Source organism: Dysidea avara, chromosome 11 (assembly GCF_963678975.1).
Source record: "Dysidea avara chromosome 11, odDysAvar1.4, whole genome shotgun sequence".
Taxonomy (NCBI): Eukaryota; Metazoa; Porifera; class Demospongiae; order Dictyoceratida; family Dysideidae; genus Dysidea; species Dysidea avara.
In genome coordinates, this window is record NC_089282.1 from 8783328 (window position 1) to 8798641 (window position 15314).

Sequence of the window (15314 nt, forward strand, 5' to 3'; positions counted from 1 at the left end):
TTTCGTGCGTCATTTCAAGGGATTCTCTCAATGGTACCAAAGTGCTTTCCAGTACTTCTGATGCCACACTGGTCACTTAATTTTGTTTAGAATGATGATAAATGATGGATCAAAATGTTTGGTAGTAGTAGTTGGTGTTTCTGTGATTTTATATGATGCAGTATACCAGCAGCTCACCATGCAGGAGCTCCACCCAGCTCGAATCAAAAATGAAAGATTTTGTACTTTTTTCGGTTTGTTTTTGGATGTTTTGCAGCATAATGGTGATGTAGGGTGATCTAGTGAAGATTTGAAGTTGCTGTGGAGCGTGAGATGTGAAGTCAAATTTGGACGATTTTGCTGCCTCCCTTGATGCATAGCTTAGAGCGAGGCGTGGAAACCGTGGATGAAATAATAATTGACAACCACTGCTACCAAACGTTCAGGGACATCTTTTGCCATAGTTTTAGTTTATAACTGATGATTATTGTGGCTGCAGAAGCGATGGAAATGGCTAGAAAGCGCGACACAATTCTTTGATGCTGCAGGAAATTTTGACGCTCGTCACCCAGATGGTGAGAAGTCTCAGATCTTTTCCAAACTAACAGCATAGACAGACTATGCACCCAACCGTATCGAAACACTATGAGGAAGAGTTGGCTTCTCTTTCCCTGGGTGGTGGGGCAGTTTGAATTCGAAACTTCGTATCTCTTTGTCTGTTTTTTCAAAGAAAGCAACCCTGTGCCGGGCACCCAGCACATCGTTTACTTATTTCCTTGCGTACTTTTCAACTACAACAACTCTGGATACGATTTGGCTAAGTAGCAAGTTTCATCCGGTCCTTTGTGTGGAGCACGAAATTTTAAAAATAAATTTTGCATCTTGCGAGATACTGAAAACAATATTTCTGTGAAGACAACAATCGTGCCTCCGGTTTCATGGTGGATCAAGCAATGGGATACTACAATGAACATTCCACAATGGTAGGGGGATTGATTTGTAGAAGTTGATTTTTCGGATTGCGGACCCTATATAAGGTCATTAATTATCTTGAACATCATAATACATTTACTTCTCTTTCTCCTTTGCTGTAGATTAGGTAAACTGAACATTCTAGAAACACTGGAAAGTTTAAAATAATTATTGTAACAAAATCTTGCAGCAGTTCTCTTCGGGATACTTTTTAATATTTAGGTGGGTGTGGGGGTCCCAGATGGTAGAGCCATATTCAAGTATTGGGTGCACCATGATCTTATAGATGTTACATTTGACATGTGTAGGACAGTTAGAAATATTGTGACATAAAAATGCATTAACTTGCGTTGCCTTATTGGTTACTTTCAGAATATGTTCATTCCATGATAGCTTTTCATCAATTGTAACTCCCAGATATTTAGCAAATTAAACGTACAAAGAAAGGAGGAAAAAAATGCAAAAAAGAGTTACTGCTTAGCTAACAGTGCAAAACTCTGATACATTTTTTAATTCACGAAAGTCTAGAAAGCGGGTAATAGCGAGGGTAATAGCTATGTGTATAAACTGAAACATTTCACAATCATATTTTCACGAAGCTATCATCACTCGCGAAAGCATGAGTTGAACTAATCGCTGGGGGGGGGGGGCGATTCTGTATGCATGAGTATGTATCACATCACCACCAAGATCACTACTGTTTGCCTGGTTGTAATGTTTTATGCTACAATGATATGAACAGAATTCTTAACATAGACATGGTGATAATTCCTTTAGTCCAGATATATTTCAACTTGCCTTGGTCAATTATAGTAGAGGGGCAGAGGCTTAGATTGTCCCATGCAGTTGCAGTGGTGTTGATGGTTTTGCAGTGTTGGTAGTTGAACTTTGAACTAGACCTACAGAATCGCCCCCCCCCCCTTCCCCTTAGAATTGCCTGTGAGCATAACTACGTAGCTAATGGATAATACTATAGTACAATTTCTGAAACAATATTAACTGTAAATCTACAACAGGAAAATTTTTACAAAAGTAAAATTTAACAAATTGGTTAATTTGTCCAATAAGCACCTCAAAAGTCAGTGTTTAGACCTGTTATTTTTTGCTTTTCGTCAAATTTTATTTTGTCAAAGCTGTTAATAATATTGTGAATTCTTCAAATTTTTTTTTCGTCAGTACTTCCTGTTGTATCTGCGGTAAAACTTTGTTAAATATCTGCATACCTAATCATCTGTGCAGCGCTGTCTGCCTTTCATTTGTGACAGTTAGCTATAGTGTGTGGGTCATGCCATTCTACAAGTGTATGTTATATATTACTCCACCATTACTGAAGCTCAAAGCAGCCACTGAAATCAATTTATTGTCATGCACAGTGCTGTATAGGTTGAGTAGCTGTATTGCTTGATTAAACACCTTAAATTAATTTTTAATATTTCATTGAATTAGTTAATACAGAAATATTGGCATTAAATTACATTTGTAATCTTTGCTGATAGTACAGTCTCGTGCAAGGTTTTGTATCCTGCCCCATGTTGTGCGTGCAGATAACCTTTGTTATTTTATACAATTAGGCACGAGCAGCTGTTACTTCATAACATAAACACAATGGACTGCTTATGTTGGGACTGGTGGGATACAGGGAATTGGGGGATTCACCCATTCACCATAGGGACCTGCAATATATTAGTACAGACTGTCCCAATATTAAGTAAACTCAAGAGGGTTATCATTTCTGCCATTTGTTATCCAGTGTGCACAAGTTCAACTCTTGCTCGTGATTAGATATAATTGAATCACTCCAGTCTAACAGTTAAATTTCAAGTACATTTACTGCAAAATGGTGTTACACTGCACACAATCAGTAGAGTCTGAGTTAAAAGACAAACCAAGTGAATCGCCTCAGTTGGTAAGCATCAAATCATCCTCCATAATCAGTAGCAAACAAATTAAAGTACAGCAACATGCATGTGTGTGCCTTCAAAATACCAGCTATACTGTTACAGTATGTAGTAAATTGAAATTGTTTACAAGAACTTTGTCCTGTACACTGTCATTGTAAGGCATACCCACAGAATGTGGACCATGTCAGCATGTCCAAGTGTGAAGTAATTTATTTAGCTGGTCTGCACTATATTGAACAGCGACAATTCAGCACATGCACTATTCTCTTTCCCTACATCAGGACCCTTCCCCCCTTCACTAAGGCTTGAAACATGCTATTACTATGTAAAGCTGCTCCTGTACAACTGTAACTACTCTATTTATTAGACTGAAATGTTGTTTAAAAATCCATTACTTTCGTATCATGTACAGCACAGCGTGTTTTGCATTGCTAGGGACATCAAGTACGTATAGGCTTCAGATGAAGTGATCCAATTCATGTATGGTAACCCAGGGGTTTAAATCAAAGGTAAAGTGCAGTTGTGATTCTGTGTACAGTGAATATGTATGGGGTTTGTTGGAGAGTCAACTATGGAAAGGTTGTGAATAATACTTAATGGTGAAATCGTACTTAGAACAAGTAATGTCCCCTCTGTTGGAGAAGCGACAAGTTCCTGGTGATAACAATCTGACTGAGTGTACAAATGATAATTATGAAGTTGTAGATAATGACACTCTTGAACTGTCTAAACTTACATGAACATTATTGGTAGGGTCTCTATTGATTGTGCATTCCCCCTCCCCCCACTGGATGCATCAATAATTACAGACTGTCCAGTATAATAAATAAAGAAATAATGGTTTGGTTCCAAATTCAGAAAAGAAGACCAAATGGTGTTTCCTAGTACATATAAAACAGTGAAATTGTCAGACCACATAGGACATTTGAAATAAAAGCTTCAGGTGTTTTAGCAGGTCAAGCATTACTACGAATAAGCCACATTCCATTCATAAATTATTAGGGCTACCATCTGAATGTAATAGAGGTAACATACTGTACATGTTCTGTTACAGAAAGAAGTTACGGTAATATTGGATCTACTATAAAGATGTGATAACAAAGGGTTAGTTATTTGTAAATAAAAAATATGTGATATTTAAACAACAATAATATGTGATCAGTTACAGCATGTACATAAAACTTGGAACAAAAAGTTATTGAGCGATGTACCACAGTCTAGCATCACATTATTGCAAATGCTGCAGCTCTTCAGCAAAAAAAGTCACCCTTGATGATAGAGTTCTATGTACAATATGAGGAGATACTGGCCAATTTCACCTGCTGTGCGAGTAGTCATGACTGACCCACAATTAGACGATGACATCATTGCTACCTGCATTAACAAAAACAAACAAAACAATTACTATTGTATTTCATTTTACAGAGTATGTCTAAAAAAACTTTGCAAAATGACATTTGTATTAGGAGAACGGCAGAATTTTACATGGAAAGTCACTACTGTCATCAAAATGAAGAAATGAACACATACATAGCTACAGAAAGAAACTCAGTCATTACTGATGTGCGTAACGTGTGTATGTGGGTAAAACCCAGTGGGTTTTTCCCTGAATCATCTTGGTGCTGGATGGTTCAAAATTTTAAGTTTTAATTTCTTGTTGCTAGCCCTCACTCTCCATTGTTGTATTTAGTCTTTCATTATATTCTATTCATTTATGAATGTATGTTTTCAGGTAGTCATGCTCCTGGACTTACGTATGGTTATTGTCTTGTATCTACGGTTACTAAGTATGTTGTTGGTTGTTTGGTAACAATGATAGATAGCCTGCTACAGTTGCTAGTGGTGCAAAACCCAGATGTTATAGATTACAATGGGCAAACAGGGTGTGGGTTATTTGGAGTATGGAGGAGGGGGTTAGACTGTGACTTCAGAATCACCTGTTTAATTGTAGTGCTAGGCTTATAAAACAAAACACTAGGGGTATCACGTATCACTTACTAAGTCAATCTCAATCTGTGATTGTGGTCAAACTCACAGTCAACAGTCAAGACTACAAAATATCACTACAGTGTGTTAAAACTCAGAGTTACCTATAAATAAATATTAAAACTTACGAGATAGAAAAACTTAAAATGTTTCAAAGCTCTGTAACAATTTCACTGTGATTTCAATGATGTATCTTTCACAGTTGTAGATCAGAGGGTAAGACAAGATCACGTGCACTACAAAGCACTAACAAAAATATTTTATTAAAGCATAGTTTGAAAGTAATAGGTCATACAACAACGATTGTATTGTAATCATTGATGCCTACTGTTACTGTTGACGTGAAAGTCATGAGACAAAGTGGCAGTAAAGAGAGGTTTCTAGGGGTCTGGGCATACTCCCCAAGAATCTTGAAACATAAGTGTGCCATGATTGAACCTGGAAATGATTTTAGAGAATGAGTGAGATCTGGAAATAATTAGCAAGCTGAAGGGACAAAATAACTATGCATATAATTATGTGCATGAAAGCATTGATTTGATGAATGTGTTGATTTTCAGTTTATAGTGAACTGTAAGAAAGAAATTAAAACTAGTAAGGTAATTTTTAATCAGAGTAGTAGACCATGAAATAGAAAATTTTTGAAAATGGCTATCTCAAGATGTATCTTTAGACTTTTAGTCAAATCCCTGTGGTAAATTGTAAGAGTTAAGAGGTACAATACGTAAGTATACTTTCCTGTAGTAAACCTGGCTATTTTGTCTAAATTTTAGAACTAGCCCAATCACCATTTGCAACTAGCCAAAAGTCATTTACAACTAGCTTTTTGGCCACAACTAGCCCCCCTTTTTAGCCCTTGCCATAACAGCAGCATCTTTCCAATCATGAATCACACCATTGCAAGCAACAAACTAAATAGAGCAAAATATGTATCAAGCCCTTTCCTCTACTTTTTGTAAAGGGTCTATTCAGTTCACATGAAATACTTTAAGTACTTGTGCAACATTATTACGTATTCACGTGGTCTTGTCCTACTCCCCTGGTTATTATATAGGTAGCATGTATTAAGAAATTTTAAAGCACAGGACTGGTGTGTTGGTAAATGGATATAATAAACCTAAATAGCTTCAACACTTAAAGTAACAATGAAGGTGTACGGATTTATATCTAGCTGGCTCACATGGCCCAGACAGCAGCTTTCTTGGTTTACTATAGCTAGTTATACTAACTTTTAAAAATGCTAAATGGCCACATTGGATGTGGCCAGGGATGAAAACCTAACAATTAAGCCTAAAACAGCAGACAAAATTTCAGGAAGATGCATTCAAGTCAGGTCAAAAGCTGTAAGCCAAAGGCTAAGGTAAATTTTGTCTTTGACGCAGATCATCCAATAGTGAGTGCTTGTGTGACACCCCAGTGAAACAAACGTACACTAGGTCCCTATTAAAAGATGGTCACCAGTAGGTTGAAATATCCCTGAAGTAAATTATCACCATGCTTGTGCTAAGAATTCTGTTCATAGCATTTTTAAAACAGTACACTCAAGGATAATGGAAGGTAACAGAGGTGATGTGATACATAATGCATACATACCTCTGTTATCCTGGCAGACCAATTAGTCGCACATCATCTTCAGTCATCACAAGACTGGCTGCTGTCACCTATTGAGTTTGACGTGTCTCAGTGCTTTATCAATGTGCCTATAATGTAGTGTTGTTACATAATGGTATGTAGAGGTGCATCAAACAATGTGAAAGTAACAAAAACTGTTTCAGAAATTGTAAGATTATGTGAGTTTCAGACCCTTGGGAAAGAGGCTACAGTATTATCCGTTAGCTACAGTTATGCTATTCCTCTAGTAAAGAATACTTCAACTACGAACACTGCTGCAAAACCATCAACACCACTGCAACTGCATGGGACAATCTGAGCCTCTGGCCTTACTATAATTGACCAAGGCAGGTTGAAATATATCTGGAGTGAAGGAAATTGTTACCATGTCTGTGTTAAGAGTTCTGCTCATAGCATTAATAATGGTATTGCAGCATAAAACATTACAATCAGGCATATTAAAGTGGTATTATTATTATTATCAATTTTACCACGAGGGAAGGCATACACAAAAGGCAAAGCCTGTACAAGGTGTCAGCCCAAAATATAACATTACAAAAACAACAAAGAAATTTACAAAACTACACTAAATACAAAATACACAGAAACAAACAAAAGCAACATCAATTAACGCACACATAACAGTATAAAGAATGCTGGAAAGATTTGGGGTTGGAGTCATTGAGAATGCATAATGGTATGGAATTTCACAGAAAGACAGTATTCTAACTTCTTTGGACTGTGGACGGTTATAACAAAGGTATATGTCACGGTGGATGTGTAGTGGCTGCTTTGTCTCCTGTGCTCAATAGGTTTGCAGTGGGCGTTATATCGAGAACTCAAACATGCCACGTCGGAGTGCCCGTATCCGTGCACACGAGGCTGCTGTATCTGCGGATGAATTTCCCTCGATTACAAGCGATTCTGAGTCTGGTGACATTTGGTGTTGCTGTGGTGGTCGAGATGATGGTCGACTCATGCTACTTTGTGATCAGCAAAGTGAGGGATGTAGTATATGGTATCACTATGATTGTTTAGGGTTGTCGCCGTCTGATGGTCAGCGACTGGGTGCTTCTCATGAGAACTTTATTTGTCCTTTTTGTATTGAAAACTCTACCCCTCCTCGTTCCAATCTGGATACTATTGGTCAGGACTCTTTTTTTGTTCAGGATTCAACTGATCAATTTAAGCTGTGTACTGACTTCCTGTGGAATAATATTGTTACTGGTGAACAAGTCTGTGACTTTTTGATATCTGCATATGATGAGGTTGTTCATTGAAGACCAAATGTTTTTCTCATACCATATGGAAAAGCAGGCAAGCACTTTAATAAGGAACTTGCTAGACTATATCAAGCTTTTGCTGAGGACACAGCTCTAAGCTCTATTGCCTTGATGGCCTGTTCAGTGTTGCAGCCCTTGCTGTTACAAAAGCCATACAAACAAAGTAAAGCTAAGGATAATTCTGCCCACCTTCTTCGCAGATTGGAATTGTGGAACCAAGGTTCCTTTGATGCTCTGATTAAAGAGGGTCGCTGTATACAGGATCATCTAAAGCGTGGACTGTCATCTAGGAATGAACCTAAAGATCCTTCACGCTTGTTTGATCATTTGATGTCTGAGGGAAAAGTGAGTATGGCACTACGCCTTCTCTCTGAGAAATCTAAGGGTGGTGTGTTGTCACTGGATTCATCAATTCCCTCTGGTTTTGATTCCTCAGGCAAACAACGTTTTCGTACTGTTAGAGAAATTTTGATGGAGAAACATCCAGCTGCTATTCCAGCCAGCCCATCAGTATTACTTGATTCGTCTAGTGAAACTCAGCATTATGACCCCATCATTTTTGATTGTATAACTGGTGATCTAATCAAGAAAGCTTCTCTTAATACTCATGGAGCAGCTGGTCCATCTGGTGTTGATGCCTATGCATGGCGACGTATGTGTACATCTTTTGGCGAGGCCTCTGTTGGACTATGTGAATCCCTGGCTTCTGTTGCTCGTCGCCTATGCACTGCTCACCTTGTGCCTTCGGTTCTAATGCCCTTCCTGTCCTGTAGACTAATTCCATTGGATAAGTGTCCAGGTGTCCGTCCAATTGGCATTGGGGATGTGCCCCGTCGGATTGTGTCAAAGGCAGTCCTCTATGCCATTGGTGATGATATTGTATCGGCTGCTGGCCCCCTGCAGACTTGTGCTGGTCATGAGGCAGGTTCTGAAGCAGCAGTTCATGCAATGAAGGAATTGTTTGGGGCTGCCACAAGTGAAGCTGCTCTTCTTGTTGATGCTACTAATGCATTTAACTGTGTCAATCGTCAAGCTGCACTTCACAATATTTCCAAGATTTGTCTATCATTCTCTACCATCCTGCAGAATACTTATCATGCCCCAGTCCGTCTTTTTGTTGTTGGTGAAGGTGAAATTTCATCTACTGAGGGCACAACGCAAGGTGACCCCCTTGCAATGGGCATGTATGCACTGGCTATGGTTCCTTTGATTCGTCGTTTACGTACTGAAGTGCCTGATGTATCTCAGGTTTGGTTTGCTGATGATGCCAGTGCTGTTGGTTCACTCTCTTCACTGCTGACTTGGTGACAGCAACTTTCATCTTATGGCCCAGCCTATGGCTATTTTACAAATGCTGTTAAAACTATTCTAATTGTCAAGCCAGAACACCTCACTCGAGCACAAAAGCTTTTTGCTGATACCAACATTCAGATAACTGCTCGTGGCCAAAGACATCTTGGTGCTGTGCTGGGATCAAGAGAGTTCGCAGAAGAATATGTGGCTGACAAAGTGCAGTCCTGGGTCTCTGAGGTTTCTGCCTTGGCTGGGATTACAAACAGTCGTCCACATGCTGCTTATAGTGCCTTCACTCATGGATTGATTGGACGATGGGTTTATTTGATGAGAACAGTCCCGGATATAAGCTCTTTTTTAAAACCACTAGAGGATGCCATACGATTGCAACTTCTTCCTTCTATTTCTGGACACCCTGGTTGCTCTGCTGATGAATGGGACCTGCTTTCCCTTCCTTGCCGTTTTGGTGGTTTAGGGCTTATAAATCCCACGAAGGTTTCTGATTCTCAGTTTGATGCATCACTACTGATTACTGCCTCCCTGAAAGATCTGATTATCAAGCAGTCAGTTTGTGCTCGGCCCCCTGATGTTCGTTGTGTAACGGCCCAGGTTCATCTTAATCGGCGAAGAACTTCCAAAGAACTTGCAATGCATGTAAGAGATCATCTTTCTTCCCAACTTCAAAGGGCGGTTGATTTGAACAGTGAACCCGGTGCATCTTCCTGGTTACTGGCCCTGCCATTACAGGAGCAGGGCTTCCATCTTAACAAACAAGAGTTCTGGGATGCTGTCCATCTGCGCTACGGATGGAAGTTACTGAATGTTCCCAGTCGCTGTGTCTGTGGGGCTTCTTTTACTATCGACCATGCCATGGTCTGTCAACATGGGGGCTTAACCTTTGTGCGACACAATGACTTGCGTGACATCACGGCAGGTTTATTGTCAAGGGTGTGTTCAGATGTTGCTACTGAGCCTCCGTTACAGCCCTTCAGTGGTGAAGTAATCACTCCCAAGTCTGCGAACCGACAGGATGATGCCAGGGCAGATATTCATGCACGTGGTTTCTGGGGACGGCGACAAAGTGCCTTTCTTGACGTAAGGGTGTTTCACCCAAATGCACCAAGTTACCGTAACTCCATCATACCATCTGTATATCGCCGTCATGAATTACAGAAGAAGCGAGAGTATGGCGAACGTGTCCGGGAGGTGGAACAGGCTTCCTTTACCCCTTTAGTTTTTTCCACAACCGGTGGAATGGGAGGAGAAGCACTAACATTCTATCGTCGTCTGGCCGACATGCTTTCTCGCCACAGCTCAACATCTTATAGTAGCACTCTGGTGTGGATTCGCTGCACACTGTCTTTTTCATTGCTTCGTTCTGCTACAATGTACATCCGGGGAACAAGATCCATCCTTCATCGTTCCAACAATACTTCCCCGGAAATGGGCCATATTGCTGGCCCTAGGGACTTTTAGTTGTCCCCCTTTCAGTTGTCCAGCACACTTGCTCCTTGGTGCTGGGGGTGGTAGGCAAGGGCAGTACATCCAGCCCGGGAGAAAATTGATAAAGAATGAATAACGACGAGAATTGATCTTGGTGGTGATGTGATACATACTGCTGCATACATTACTTACCTCTGTTATTCTGGCAGACCCCTTAGTCACAGAACACTAGCTGGCTGCTGTTACCTCTCCCCATTAGATTCTATGTATCTGGTTTGATAAAGCGTGTCCTCGCGTGTCTCAGTCAGTGCTTAATAATTTTTTTTTTAGAGAAATAAAATATAAATAATATATTAAATACAAAATTCTAACTAGCTTAACTACCAAACTAAGTACTTTAACTACAAAACTAGCTACCTTAACTACAAAACTAGCTACCTTAACTACAAAACAACCTTAATTAATAACTTAGTTCAACAAGTCTATGCCATCTTCTGGGCATAAGCCATAATGCCTCAGGATCATTTTGGCATTATATCGCCAGAGAGTAACTGACAAGCGCTGAAGCAATTATTTCCTTGCAAACTGTCTGGGAATACCACTTTTATAACAGTGGTACGGTCGGCAATCGTGGATAAGGTTGATAAAGCAAAGGGTGTCCAAACACCAAACGACTCGCAAACCAGGGGAAAAAATTCACCACCATGGTTATTAACAGTTTCCAAATAATGGTCATCCTTAGCCTCCTCACCGGCAGCAGCAGCTACCCCAGCCTTAGATGCAGCAGTGGAAATAAAGGAAGGCTGAGTTGTGCACCTGACAGAGAGGTCAAAGTAAGCAGGACGGCCTAGAGTAAAATCAGGATGGTAAATGTCCCCAGGACGAGATTGATCAGAGGCAATGCTTTGCTCATGGAGAACACCAGGGTGATCTTGCAGTAGAGCATGATGTACTATAGAAACAAGAGCATCATGGCGTTGGATACGTAGTGGGCCATGAGAGCAACCAAGAAGATGGTGCTTAATAATTATTTTATTAAAGCGCCTCTAACGCAATGTTGTTACGTAATTTTACGTGGGGCATCAAACGATGTGAAAGTAACGAAACCCTAATTGGAATTGGTGTCCTCAGCGGACTCCTGGGCCTCCAACTGGCTTACCACCCGGCCCCTACAGGAACATGGCTTTGCACTGCATAAGTCCGCATTTCACGATGCCGTGGCACTACGTTATGGGTGGTCTCCTCAGCGGACTCCTGCTCACTGTGCATGTGGGACTTCCTTTTCAGTGGAGCATGCTTTATCCTGTCCCAAGGGTGGCTTACCTTCTATCCGACACAATGAGATCAGAGATCTAACTGCTACCCTGTTGACTGAAGTATGCTCTCAGGTAGCTGTTGAACCAGAGCTCCAGCCGGTTTCACAGCAGGACTACCCTGCTTCTGCCAATATCCAAGATGGTGCCCGTCTTGACATCGCCATGAATGGTTTTTGGGGTGGAAGAAGTGAAAGATGTTTTGTGGATGTGCGGGTGTTCAACCCTCTGGCTGCTTCTAATACGTCCTCATCACTGGCCTCCTGTTATCGGAGGCACGAGAACATTAAGAAACGCGCGTATGCTCAGAGAATTCGTGAGGAGGAGCATGCCTCTTTTACCCCCCTGGTAATGTCTGCCTCTGGTGGTCTGGCTCATGAGGCTTCTGTTTTTTATCAACGCTTGGCTCATCAACTTTCAATTAAGTGGGGCGATGATTACTCTGTTGTCATGGGGTGGTTAAGGTGCTGTCTATCTTTTTCTCTCTTGCGGTCCTCCATACAATGCATCCACGGAGCCCGCTCATCCATCGGTCACTATGTTAAGACTCCCCCAATTGTGGAGCTGATTCGGGCAGTCTCAGTTTGCCGTGGACTAAGAAAGTCCCGGTTTGTCCAGCACAGGCCATTTATGTGCTGGGGGTGGTAGGCAAGGGCAGTCCATCAAGCCCGGGAAAAAAAAATTAACTTGGAATTGGTGTCAGCAGCGGACGGAAACGAGAATAACCTTTTTGGTATCGGGGTATTTCTCAGATAGTGTACGAGAGTTCCAAGACGTTGGCTACCCCTCGCCACATAGTCTCGCGTGGCCAGACCGCTTTTTCTCAGCACGGCGCTTATCGATTAATATTCCTTTTTCGAGCAGGCGCTTATAATTTTAATCGATAAGCGCCGTGCTGAGAAAAAGCGGTCTGGCCACGTAAGACTACTCGCCACACCCTTTGGCGTTGTTGGCGAAATCATGGGAGTCAACGGATTGTTCAAGTACATCAGAAGTAGTAATTCATCGATTAAGCTGGAATCTATCGAATTATTCAAGGACAGAGAAGCCAAACAGCTGGTATGTGACATGATAGCTGTGTTTTACTGGCTAATCAAACTGTTGCACAAAGCTAAAGTGAGTTCTAAAGAATATTCCCCATATGCTGCTATTTATGGTGGCAACTTTAAAGATTACACAAACAGAATTCTAGAATTTGTTAAAGTGCTGCGTCACATAAATGTAGAGCCTATATTTTTTATGGATGGCCCACAAGGGTCAGATTGTGATTATGAAATGAAAATGGGCACTTGGGAAAAACGGAGTAGAAAAATTCTTTATGCAGTTAAAAGAAATGCAGAAATTTGCAAATTTCATGCTACAGAAATAAAAGTGAATCGAATCAAACAGACTTTGTTGTTTGATGAACTAGTCTCTGCCTTAAGAGCAGCTCAAGTAACTGTCATCATATGTGAAGGAGAAGCTGACCAGATGATGGCTGAATACTCAAGAGAACACAAAGATGTCGTAGGCATTCTGACCAATGATTCTGATATGGCTTTGATGTCAGGGTGTAAAATGATTCATTACAAATTTTTTGATCGCAAGGATGTATTACAACTCTATCGGCCTACACTGAAAATGTCCCATGGAATTTGCTGTGATGTCTTGAAACAGGAGACTTTAGCTAGAGATCTTAAGATAGATGAAAAATGTTTACCTGCACTGTCAATTCTTTGCGGAAATGATTTTACAGACATCTTCAATAAAGAGTATGATATTCAAGAGAAATTAGGGTTTAAACATCCATTTGTCAGCAACATTTCAGTTTGGATTAAACACCATGAAAAAGACTGCATGTCAGTAGATACATTTGTAGAAATTACACAAATCAAAGAAATATGTCAAGAGCACCCTGAATATCTTAAAGCCATAGTTCATTCATACAATTTTTACCAGTCTGGCTCCAAAATAGTGCGGACAACCCGCCCAGAGAGTCCCTTGCATATCATGGTGACTACAGAAGTGCAGAATCACAAAATAAGTAGAGAGTTTATGGCTTTTACCAAGACTGGTGTTGTGTGGCGAAATGAAATTGAACAGCTAGATGAACGAATGACTTGCATTCATAAAATACTTGAGCCTGTCCGCAGACTGATTTACAGGTTATTGTGCATCCGCAACATAAGTGAATATGGTCAACTAAATGTGAACAGGTTTGTGAAAGAAAGAATTCGCCTCTGTCCATATAAAGAACATACTATGCACTCATTACGCAGACTTTCATTCAATGCAAAACCAATAGTGGTGTTCAATGCCTTGTTATACTGCTCCTTAGAGTTTCCCAGTTACCATATGGATGACTCTGACATGGTTGTCAGATGTTCTGGTGAAACGGAAGACCATCTACATGCTTCACTTACCTGCACTTGTCTCTCATTTGCTATTAAAAATAGGGTAATTATCAACCCCCATTATGTTACTCCTGTAGTATTGGCATGCTTTTGTTGTGCTTTGGATATAACACCACCAAAGTTAGCTGCACGACCTGGCCCAACTGGAGTTACCATAGCTTCACAGTTCATGGTCATACTGCAACATGCTCGGTGGATTGCATCTTTGTTGGGTCTACATGAGCAACTGCCTCTACCATCCACCATTTTCCAACCGTTTGTATACATTCCATTGCATGGCACTGCTTTTAAATTTGCACAGAAGGAAAAATTTCATGGCGAAGATATGAGAATTAAAGAATTTTATTGCAATATATGCAGTGGAAAAGAATTTATTAAGTTTGAAAACCTTATTAAGCGGTTGTCATGTGTCGAGATTCGTGATATATTTCCTACTGTTGTTTTTCAATATATAAACACAAAGAAAGATATACTGACACAACTGGACAGTTCAAGTAAACCATTGAAGAAAAAGTGACTTCACTGAGGAATTTATAGATATTATAGCTATACTGTTTCTTATAGCTATGCATTGTAGACTATTTTACGGGGTATTATTATTCTTGGTATTTTAAGATGCATATTACATGTTGTTTTTCACTTACTGTTTAATCCATACCTATATAGCAATAACCAGGAGTTATATAGGACTAGGATTGTGGTCCCTTAACAATGCACTGTACAATAAGGATTACATGTAACTACTAAAGGCAATAACGTGTTTGCCTATACATCTGAATGAGTATCACTGTTCTGCAGATATAATACTTCATAGGAATACAATGCACATTAGTGTGGAGATGTAGTGCAAACTACTCTACAACCTTGCAGTTTCGTATTTAGCCATGTCTCTGCATGCATACAGTACATGATCCACAGCCTCGGTATCAAATCATCATGAAAGTTGATTTGAAGTAACAATCAACAGTGTCATTCAATCACAGGCTTCACAGCCACACTTTGACAAGTGCAATCCTTTAGAGTCTGTAAGGATGCATGGTAGAAGAGAACTATTCAACTATTTTCAGTGCTACAAATGATACTTGGGAAGTTGCTTTACATCACCTAACCTCTTGGGCTGACATGATCAAATATCCATAC

General features: G+C 40.3%; 1 protein-coding gene and 1 long non-coding RNA gene across 2 annotated transcripts; one reads left to right on the forward strand and one right to left on the reverse strand.

The window, feature by feature from the left end:
• Nucleotides 1–3964: 3964 nt before the first annotated feature.
• Nucleotides 3965–10809, reverse strand: LOC136238080 (uncharacterized). The gene is made up of 3 exons (XR_010692743.1): nucleotides 10661–10809; nucleotides 6432–6538; nucleotides 3965–4226 (listed from the first exon to the last, which is right to left on the reverse strand). It is a non-coding gene; the product is annotated as an uncharacterized lncRNA (long non-coding RNA).
• LOC136239167 (uncharacterized) lies at nucleotides 7844–9040 on the forward strand. Its single transcript, XM_066029900.1, has one exon. It carries the CDS (start codon nucleotides 7844–7846, stop codon nucleotides 9038–9040), a length of 1197 nt encoding a protein of 398 aa, XP_065885972.1.
• Nucleotides 10810–15314: the final 4505 nt, after the last annotated feature.

Bases quoted from the DNA above. Each gene is read 5' to 3' on its own strand.
- LOC136239167 (XM_066029900.1), top strand. From the start codon at position 7,844: ATGGCCTGTTCAGTGTTGCAGCCCTTGCTGTTACAAAAGCCATACAAA.